This window comes from Leptodactylus fuscus, chromosome 4 (assembly GCF_031893055.1).
Source record: "Leptodactylus fuscus isolate aLepFus1 chromosome 4, aLepFus1.hap2, whole genome shotgun sequence".
Taxonomy (NCBI): Eukaryota; Metazoa; Chordata; class Amphibia; order Anura; family Leptodactylidae; genus Leptodactylus; species Leptodactylus fuscus.
In genome coordinates this window covers 143,546,125-143,557,600 of record NC_134268.1, presented here as the reverse complement: position 1 = coordinate 143,557,600, position 11,476 = coordinate 143,546,125, and the positions used below count along the sequence as shown (strand labels likewise).

At 39.2% G+C, this 11,476-nt stretch overlaps 1 protein-coding gene across 1 annotated transcript; it reads right to left on the bottom strand.

Annotated features, from left to right (window-relative positions):
• Positions 1-2,326: 2,326 nt before the first annotated feature.
• On the bottom strand, positions 2,327-8,177 carry LOC142201375 (uncharacterized). Its single transcript, XM_075272219.1, has 5 exons — positions 8,027-8,177; positions 5,051-6,928; positions 3,846-3,968; positions 2,565-2,675; positions 2,327-2,364 (listed from the first exon to the last, which is right to left on the bottom strand). Exons 1-5 carry the CDS (start codon positions 8,175-8,177, stop codon positions 2,327-2,329), a joined length of 2,301 nt encoding a protein of 766 aa, XP_075128320.1.
• Between the last annotated feature and the right edge of the window lie 3,299 nt (positions 8,178-11,476).

The following is an 11,476-nucleotide window of genomic DNA, read 5'->3' as shown; positions in this document are numbered from 1 at the left end:
GTTTACACTTGAGTTATTTGGTCAGTTTTGGCCCTGTAACTGGCCAAATAAGTGAGGTGCGCAGCAGTTCTAAGGGCTAGTTCACATGTAGGCAAAGGGGCGGATTTTGACAGCGGATTTCGTTTAAAAATCCGCCCCTTTACAATGGTGGTCTATGTAGACCACCGGGCGCTTTTTTTCTGCTAGCGGCGGGCTGCCGCTAGTGGAAAAAAGAAACGACATGCCCTTTCTTGAGGCGGAAGCCGCGCGGCTTCCGCCCCCGGCAGCTCCCTCCTATGTCGGCTCATTCATTTGAGCTGACAGCGGAGGGGAAAGCTGTGACGGTCGCAGCAGGCGGGTTTTGATGAGAGAGACGCGGTGAGCCGCGTCTCTCTCGGTGTCAAAACCCACGCGGGCAGTTCACGTGTGAACTGACCCTAAGAGCTAAGCCTGTCATATTCCCTCTCTGTATTGTTTGACTACCATTCGTAGTACTGCAAGGCACAGTGTTCTACAGCACTATACAGGCTCTCTGCAGCCAGGAAATAGCTGTTTAATGCTATTCGCTACAAATTAATTTGGATAGAATTGAATCTTTTGGGGAAATCTGGAGAAGCAGCCAAATCAGGTTTTTCAAAACATCCCTCATCTCTAAAATCCATGTCTCACAGATTGAGTGTTATGCTCACACATGTACATTACCACTCCATTTACTCAACAGAAAGGTCAGTTTGGAAATACAAGAGAAGATGTATGGTGTGCAGTCTTGACTTGAACACCAATTTTCTTTGTATTTTTGACAGCGATTCATGTTAAGCAGGTTCTCTTATTCCTTCTCTCAGTGACATAACCTATATCTGACATATTCCTCTGTGTTGCATTCACACAGACTTGGTTGTAAAATATATAGTTTAGAAGAAGCTGTGTGTAATATCAAATGTCTACATTACTGAGGATTATTTTAGAAAGACTAGGGGAAAATAAGATTGCTATACTGTTTCTAGTCTTTTCATGGAAACACTGTTAATATACAAAATATATACACATTACAAGTTATTCAGAAATCCCTTTAAACTGGTACAGTATGTGGAACCAAAAAAAAAAAAGTTTAAGCAGATAATTACAATATTTCTGCATGGAAAGGGCACCCCCTGGTGTTCAAAATATATTATACTGTGCAAGTTATTCTCGTGAAGCTCTGTAAAGCTAGATTGATACAAACTGTTTAAGCGTTCAGAAACAACAACTTCACATGACAGTGAACAGCCGTTACAAAACTCATGATAGTCTAAGTATATAAATTTTTTTTTTTTTTTTTTTTTTTTTAATTTTTAGATGCTTGAGGAGAAGAAAAAAAAAAATTGGTTTTAAACTGTTGTAACGTAGACTCTAAAAAGGAGATCAGTGAAGTCCATGTAATACAATAAAGATTTTTTTGCCTTTATTCAAATGACTAAAAAGCCATGTGACTTTTCAAAAAACAAAAAAAAGTCTAAGTTTATTCAACTATCTTTCTATATCAGTCATAAGACAAAAATATTTTTTTTTTTTTTTTTTTTTTTTTTTTTAACATTCACAGTGGCGGTATTTCACAAAGTTAAGCATTTATTGTTTGGCTGGTTCTGGCTGAACATTTTTGTATGTTCTCATGCAGCTTGTAAGTACCAGCCATAATCACTGACTTTGTGAAGGAGATACTGTACATAGATACTGCCTCCAGCCTTCCCATTTTAGAATGGGTGAGATTAGCACTACGTGGACTAGCAATCCATCTAATCCCTCAATGTCAGTATACAAGAGCCATTTAGAAGTGCCTTCATTTTTCAGATTCATGGCAGATAATCTTCCCTTTCCAGAATGGAATAAGAGGAGACTAGATTATATTTTCTAGAGCTACTCTCACCCATTACCCCGATCAGTCTCAGACACCCTAATATGCTTGCTCTAGTCTTTTAGGGAATTCCATTTGAGCATTTTGCCCAAGTAAAACATCAACTACAATAGAAGTGTGAATTAAACTAAACCCATACTAGTTGCAAGTACATTATCCTTTATTTTATGCATTATACTTTTGTGATTTGTGCCATGTACATTACAGTGCCTTCAGTTACGTGCAGCTTTTCAGCATTTTTTTTTTTTCAGTATTGATAACTTTTTTTTAATCTTCATGTGCCTCAATCATATTTTAGCCTCATTTTCCCCATTCTGTGAAAAACCACAAGGTTACAATAGTTAGTGGACTAGTAGTTAGGACTCCCTTATTGGAGTAAAAAGGTTTCATGCAAAACTCACTCACACAGATACATTAAGAAATAAATACATTAAATACACATAATAAGCAGTTGTGCTACTTCTTTTTGGTGCCACTTTTCCTTAAGCTGCGACCTAGAAGGAAATAAAGGAGAGATTTCAGGTGCAGTTCCTTTACACATTTTTTTCATGTACAATTGCCAGGACCTCAACAGATTATTTACACAAATGTTCAGTCCTTAGCATGGTTTACATGCCAGACGCTGATCACTTGCCATACGTTTAATAGCATCATGAATGGTTTTATAAAACCTGATAACTCCTTAGTTATATACCTCTATATAAAAGGGATCTGGGCATCTCCCACGCTTCTATTTCTTCTGTATCAGTTCTATTTTGTTTTCTTTTAAAAGACTTGAGCGTTCCTTTCTTTTTTGGAGGCTTGTCTACAAAGGAGAGGAGAAAAAAAAAAAAAAAAAAAAAAAAAAAAAAAAAAAGTTCATGACACTAGCAATGCAAATGTTGCCCTACCAGTTGCACCAAATACTATGAGGGTTACACAAAGCCTATGGGTTTCGTTTTATTTGGAAACTCGCATCACGGCAACCATTTTACTTACTGCTCTAAGATAACAATTTCATGCAACCAACAAGTTGCTGTGTAGCTCCAATCTAGAAGTAGTTCTAAGGGTCCCTTCACAGGAAAATGGTGACAAATTTCAGAAAAAAAAAAAAAAAAAAAAAAAAAGTGACTTCAATGGGTTCCTTTTTCTACTAGCATTGAAGTCAATGGGAGGCCTTCTTTTCCAGTGCTGAAATTCCACACCAAATTCCTCACCATTTTCTTCCGTGTGAATGGACCCTAACAGTGAAGGGGGATGGGTGAACCCATTTTTGATCAGTGTGCTTTTTTTCCTGGAAGTATATTATTACACCTGTACAGAGTTAAGTGTGATCCACTTCATGAAGGTAAAAGCGCATTTATTTTTGTGTGCACTGTGAGGTGAAGTGCAGAAGAAATTTTAAAAAGGAGTATCAGCAAAGTTAGTAAATTGGTTATACGCCTAATACCCATACCTTGAAGTGATTCTACAGTTTCTAAAGATGCTATACACTATTCAGCTTTGGACCCCATTTTTTGTGTAAATCGCCGTCATAGTCATATGCGAATAGGAAGAAGAGTGCTGGGAAGATTGGTTTGCCTTTGTTTTAGTCTTACCTGGGAATGTAGAGTCAACACCCCACATAAAACAATGTTTTTCCTGCAACACAGTTTTTGCTGTGGGTTCTCTCTACTCTCGATTCTAAACATGAAAAGTTTTTGATAAAGCAGCTTTTCTGCAGCCCTTTTCTTCCACAACATATGGATAAGCTTACCCCATATTGCAGTGAATACAATGCTGGTTTACAGCGTTCAAAGCTGAACAAAGGCACACTTGAAAATTGCAGAAACACCCCTATAAGGTAGCAGGATTAGGTGTATAACCAGTTTACTGCTGACAGACCTTTAAGGCTACACCTAGGAACTGTCCAAAGAAATGCCTTGACTGTCTGGAAAGTGTGAAAGTCTAAATGCGGACCTAACCCAAGTCATTCAAATAGACTTTAGTTTGTTACCTTGTTCTTTGATTTTGGCTGGATCTTGTAGATAATATGCAGATTCTGAGAATTTGGGTTTAGCACCTCTTCCAACCCAGTACTCTTCAACAGTTGTCCCAGAGGTTTTCTTTTGAGATTTTCCTAATGGAAGCAGAATATATTAAACCATATCAATGACTCCTATTACTTTAAGAATTTGTTAACCTTTCATTCTATTCCCAAAATGAATGTTACATTACATAAACTCCCGTAAACTCTTGAAACAAGTGGCATTTACACAAGTTTAAAAAGACCTTTCATCACCTCCAGCGAGCTCATTACATCATTTAATAGGAGCTACTCCAGAACTGTTGTACTTTTCTCCATCCCCTATTGTTTGAGCAGTATTACCTTCATTGCCGATATGCTGATTAGGCTCTGTCAAGAGGGTGGTCTCAGATAGGCATGATTTGGTGGTCCGAGGCAGACATTGTCAGTGCTCATGCTGGCTGCTCCAAGACCACCTACCTGACAGAGTAATTAGCATAGCAGGCACTGAAAATACCTGCACCGATTACTCAGAAGAGGTGGGTGCTAGATAATTAGATTTAATAAGTATGCAAAGAGCTGAAGATCAATGAAAGACCTTTAAAAACTAGAAAAAGGGTGTTGAATGGAGCCTAAGGTTAGGGTCACATGTCCATAATACAGTCTCGAATGTTCTACTGCACTGAAAGAAGATCACAATAGAATCTTAAGGTGATCCAAATTCTGTTCAGTTGACTTGTGAGAGGTCTACGCATTGCAGCCATAATACAGTTGAAAATGGATCTTCATTACAGCTATGTTAAAGTGGCCAGAAACTGCTCTCCAGTTTGGCCTATAGGAGATCCAAAGCAGCGATATTTCATCTAATCTGTACATGACATGTTATATAGGAAGGTGCTGTCTAAAAATACAGTTTTAATACTTGTCTAATTCTCTCAGCCTTACATGTGGCAAACCTATTACAAGGATGCAGAAATTTTGAGGGGGACATTTTACATTATGTAGTCTCATTGATTTGCAGCTTGAAGTGATCTTGCAGAACTTTGTAACCTTTTCAGTTTGTATAAAAGGACGCACAAATGCAGTCAAACGATGAAAGTTTTGTATATGAATATTGGTTATTTTTCTCCAAAGTCAGTCTCTGCAAAAATGAGCTGTGAAGACCAAATGCAGAGACTCTTCATTAATAAACTTACCACCCATTGGCTTTTGCAGAGATTTCTTCTGTTCAGTCACCTCTTTGTATCCTCTTTCAGGTTTTTCATAGGTGACGTAGTCACATTGTTTTAGTCGGTGCATCTGTCCCAAAGCTTCACTTGCTCCTTTCTTCTTTACCCGTAGCCTCTCTCTGACAGGAAACCCAACAAGCTGGGCTGAAAATACCCCCTTTGGAGGTTTCCACAAAATTCTCTTCTGGGCAATCTGCTTAAAGTAGTTCCCCCCTTTACAGAGCTCCAGCTGCTCATGTGGCAAGCATTCCTGATAGTAGTATTCTTCCTCATCACTCTGATCATCATCATCACGCAAATTCTCTTCTTCAACCACCCAATATTCTTCTGAATCCTCTGGTTCAGACAAAGATTGACTTTTTCGTGGTTTCTTCTTTATGGAATATAGCTTCTTTTTACTTAAACCTCTTACTGGTACACCAATTTTACGATTTTTGCTTGAAACATCTCTAACCTTTAATCCAGAAGAGCTATAGCTCTTCTCATATTGACTACTAGCATGCTTCAGTGACACATCCTCCTCTTTTAAAGAGCCACTACTTTGAATTTTCTCCCTTTCTGTGCTCTCTGCATGTTTTCGGTAAGCATACAAACCCTTCCTAAGCATATAATCAGGGACAAAATAAGAAACTGAGGCATTATCAATGGATGAACCTTCATCCCTGGAAGAAAGCTCTTCAGAAGTTATGCTTAATATGCTTGGTCGCTTTTGTTTTCTCCGAGACATATACAAGTCATAATCATAGTTTGTTTCTATATTATCAAAACAAGCCAACCATGCTGGTGAAGGAACAAACTTCTGAACAGAGTCTTCTGCCCAAACACTAGTATTGGTTACCTTGACCTCACCATTACAGACAGACTGATTTGAAAGTAATTTTTCAGTTAATATATCTGGACCAATTATTCTTTCTTCGTTACCTGCTTCTTCAGATGCATCATTGCCCTCAGAGTCTTCTTGGTCATTAGCACCCTGCTGGACATCATAAACAGGGCAGACCACTTCAACTTGTTCCACTAGAACAGGTTGTCGTTCACACTCTATAGAGGGCTTTACTTTTATATGCTGTTTGGCTTGTTCACTTTGTTCCCTGGACTTTGATATGGTGGTCTGGGTTTCTGATTCTTGCACACCATCAATGCTTATAAGTGTAGGAGGCATAGACTGCTTGCCCTCCTCTTTGTTTGAGAAACACAAGCTCTGTACTGCAATATCTTCTCCTTCTGCATGAGGGCCATATAGTACACCCTCACAAAATAGGTCACGCTGAACTACATTTTCTGGTATGTCTTTAACAACTGCCACATCATATATTGGAATGGTTTCTTTATAAGACTTCCACATCTGTATGGCAGCAGGAGAACCACTTCCATACTCTATTCTTACCTCCTCTTTCTCATACGCATAACTTCCTGGAGGCATGTTGCGGTACGGTGATGGATTGCAAGAATTTTTGTGAAAATCCTTTTCTGACAGTACAGGAGCTGGTGATATTGTCATCTCAACATTCTCCAAGTTATTTTCATTCTCTGTGCTAACACCAGAGGACTGAGATACCAAGTTTCCAACACCACAGTCTCTACTGTCAGTACCCAGGTGCTTTTTGGCTACATATTCTGGCTGCCTTGGGTCCGTTTGTGTTTCTTTAGTTTCTGTTCTTCTTCCAGGACTGCTGTAATGTCTAAATCGTGTGGCATGGTAAAACATAGGGGAGGGTGGATGGGGATTAAAATGGGGTCTTCTACTCATTCGCATGTTCATTTGATGCTGGGGAACATAAAACCCAGGGTATTCATGAAGTGCAACAGAGTAGTAGGGGAAATAAGGATTCCCTCCTCTGAAGCCTGGAAGAGAAGGAAATATTACAGTTATATAGTACAACAAATATGTTTATATAGATATTAGAAGAAGTGACAAGTCCCTAGAATATAATATATATGCACAACACATGTCTGATCAGGAAAGTCATTGCTATTCAGAGTGCACATTTCAGGGCACGTTACAAAACACTAGCTGTTTAGGTCCTTCCGGTGTATAGAAAAACACTAGAAAGGACCTAGGTAACAGCAGAATGGAGTTGTAAGGGAATCTGTGAGACTTGCAGATGAACCATGGCAAAAGCCACTCAACATCTACTGCAGAGCAATCTGCAAATGAGTCACAGGGTGAGTTTTTTTGTTTGTTTTTTTTTTTTAAATGCAAAACACAACCTCCCCTCGGCCTCAGCCTTATTTTAGCCAAGGCTCTGAAGAGACTCTCATAACTTCAGCCAAGTTTGACTTTGGGGGTCTAGAAATTGGATAGATGGTTTTCTAGGAATGTTCTACACTATGTTTTCAGTCATGTTAAGCCTAAGGCCCCACGGGACGATATGCAGCACTAAAGCGCTGCAGGAAAAACCACGGCAAGGATGTATCACGGTTCTTCCTGCAGTGCTTTAAACAGAAAGTTCAGAGTTTTCCTCTGTGGACTTTGTTACCATTATATCTACGTGGAAGCCACCAGCATTTCCGTATAGCTAGTTGACATGCTGTGATTTCCAAAACCATGCCGGTTTTGGAAATCACAGCATGTCCGCGCTGCTGTTTGAAATGTAAAGTGGGCATGGCATTCACATGAATCCCATCCACTTTGCAGATACTGTAAAATGTTGCGTTTTTTTTCCCCCATGGCGTTTTTTTGGCCCGTGGGGCCCCAGCCTAAAGGCGTGGTTCCTAGCAAACTTGTTCAGGTCAAAACAAATCTTGTACCTGAGCCACCCAAATGAATCCTGAAAGATTCAGCCATCTCTAGTAACATGCATGAGGAGAGGGGGAGGAGAAGAAAATTAAAAAAAAAAACAAAACAAACAAACCACACACACACACACACACACACACACACACACACACACACACACACACAACATGCCACAAACCCCACCATAGTTTCATAACATTTACCTGGTCCAGGTATGCAGTATGGATTGTACATTTGGTTCAAATACCAAGGATTTGGGAAAGGTAGTTGTGCTGTTGGCTGTGCATAAAAGAATGGCCTCTGTTGGGTTGTAGAATACTGCCCATTTTCTGGAGTAGGTGCTGCAGTGTTCATTTTTTCTTTTTTTTATTAACTAAAATTAAAACAAGCCACATAAATACATTTAATTACTAGTTTATGTTTAAAAAAAATCCACAGCAACTAATAACTATACTTATAACATAGTTACTATAACTAATTTAGTAACATTGACGCATGATGTCCCCTAGTATGTCATGTAAAGAGTCACGAAAAAGCAACAATTTATATAGTTTGAAAAATCACCTCCCCCTACAGCTGTTGTCTGTCATACTATGGAATCTCTCAACATCATACAGTCACAGCATTCATTAATCATCTGGCTCATATTGAGATTATTGATGGTAATAGACCTAGATGTATTTTCGAGGATCTGTCTTGTCTAAGTAACTATGTAGGTCAGCCTTTGGGTATTAGGACAGGAACATATAAACCGCAAGTTTCAATCTTCAGATACAGGCAGAAAATGCCTAGTATCTATAGCAGCTGCAAGATGGATTAGGTCTTCACAAGTCACATCCTCGTACCTGCAGTGCAGATTTTAGTTCTAAACCTTAGTCATTTAGATTACCACGATTTGTAGACTTCATTTTTAAACCCCCTCCCCCCCACAAAGTATAAGGAGAGATCTACAGTAAACCTGCAGTAACAATTCCGCATAATAGATTTGTGATAACCATCTTATTAAGGCTAAGGCCCCACGTTGCTGAAACAGCAGTGTGTGTGTGTGGGGGGGGGGAATAAAAATTAATTATTGTGAAACGCTTAGAAGGTTAATGCCGCAATGAATTATCTGGGGCGGGGTTCAGCTTTGAAAGTGGGGTCATTTATGGGCTGATATATAGGCCTTTAGAATTCTCTTCAAAAATCGAAGCAAATTGATGTAGTCCCTAAGAAATTAGTTTGGGAAATTCTTATCAGTCAGTTTTGAAAAATGAGGCCTGAGCTTAACCATTTCCCAACATGTATCTTAATAGTACAGCAGACATCGGGTATTTAAATAATGGAAGCCGCTCAGCTCCTTAGTGACCAACATATTTAAAGGTATTTTCCCTCAGCTCCCTGTTTCAGCAGCTTTGCCTGCTGTCTCTTCTGATCAATTCCTGTATTCCTCATCAAAGAGTCAAAGCCCCCTAGAAGCATAGCGCTGATCAAATAATATGCTCCATGCTTCTAGAGAAGGACCAATCTGTGTATTTACATAGAGAGATAACAGATATAGCACTGCAGAGCTGTAGATGACAGTGAGTGATGTCATTTGTCCTGTCTTTTCACACAGGTTCGGCTCTATGGAAATGCGGTTTAAACAATAAGAGGAAATTTTCCACATAGCAGGAAAACAAAGCTGCATTAGTAAAGCAATATATTTAGGAAAACTCTTCAATTTACATAAGCTGTATAGATGGGAATACCCATATATTTGTATTAGCACAGGCTCCTGTACACAGCAGAGAACAGTCCTAGACCTGGGTTTTGCAGGCCAAGGTCACTAGATGAAATGAATGCATCCATTGAGGCACAGCATATAAGGGTCAGCCATGTGCTGTCCATACAGTTCCATCACCAACCAGGCTTATGCACACAGGGAGTTAAAGGGGTTTCTCCCACAACCTACATACAGCAGGGAATGGGTGCCTGAACAGTGGAACTCCAACTAGCTCTCACAGATGTAAGTGTAATGGACCAGTATGCACTCTAACACTCCTATCACATGGGACATTTGCAAGCTCTCTTCTCATAATTGCTGGTGTTTTATGGACAGAGGATAAAATCCTGTAGTGGGAAGCCCCCTTTAACAAACATTACAATGAATACATAACTATTAACCAGTGCATATATATAACTTAACAGTAAACTATCCCATTAAACACATCACTGAAGATCACTATAGACAAACAGCTAGGACAACATTTCTTACCTGGCTACATTCAAAAGCACAACTAACTTTCCACCACTACCCCAGCACCTGCTACACATTTATACATTATCTGACTATTCCTGAAGACCAATTAGTTGACAGATGAGGATAATAGACATTCAGCTCTTTCAGCTCAACATTAGCTGATCCCAAAAAGTGCAATGGTTTGATTTGTAAATAGTGGATTTGGGGATGGTCAATGCTGAAAAGAGAGAAGTACCAAGCAGTTTAGTTAGGAACTGTTAACTAAAATGTCAAAAACAGCAGTGTGACGCAGTGGGGGCCTAATTCTTTTTTTATGTTTTACACTATAACCCAGAAAAAGGCGTGAATAACACCAGAAATCCATGCCAGTCCCTGGCTAGATATCAGTTCAGGTGCACCTATATGAGCAAGAATTATTTAGAGACTGTAGCCTCTTGGCAAACCTGGTGCATCTAGCACCTGTTGGGGAATGAAATAAGACCAGTGTAAGAAACACCAGTTTTAATAATTATTCACAAAATGATAGAACATATCCTAGATTTGTCTGTTTTTTGATCTGTCGATAATGTCTGCACCACAGATGCAAAATGGCCTTGAACCATTTGACTTTTTCATCTGATTTCATGCCCATTTTTATCAATAGTCATGTGAATAAGACCTGAAGCTAAATGCTAACATTGTGGCTGCAATGTGAAAATTGCACTGATCTGTGTGGCATTGACTGAAGTTAAAAACAGTTTGTTTCTTAACATGTATTTATTGAAATTTTTTTTGGTTTCCAATCATCTTTATAGCCCCGTAGCCAGTGGATGCGGCACACCCCCAGCTGGACTATGCAGCTCTGTGGAAATATATGATTTCTCACATTTCTCCTATTATTTACAATGGCCCTGCCCTTATGTATGCCTTTATCATGCCCCTTTTTCAGAAAAAGTAGCGAAGATTTTTAAAAAGTTGCAATTTTTTGTGCAAAACCAAATTTTGAACCAAAAAATGCAACTTACGCCTTGTTTGCCAGAAAATTGGCTACAAGGCACTATAAATCAGCTGTTTTTAGCTCAGGTTTATTATGACTTTTACCCAGAGCTACAGATGAAATATGAAAAGTACGTATGCTTCACCAAAAGTACGTGCATAAAATTATGCGCGTTATACGCCTGTAACGATACATTGAAATGAATGGGATCTGTTTTGAGCGCTCACATTCTGACACGTGTATACGTGCCAGCATGCGCGCTCGTAATCTCCGTGTGAACTCGCCCTAACACTTTTCCATAGTGAGCAGCACTCTCGTGGTTATTTTGTAGAGCTGGGTGCAGGTTCTGTGTGGTGCTGACCACCTCCATACTAGTATGTGTCTAGTATAAGAGAGAAGAAAGTAGAACAGCACTTCATAAATTTATTAATTTGCAGTGCAACGTTTCGGATTACA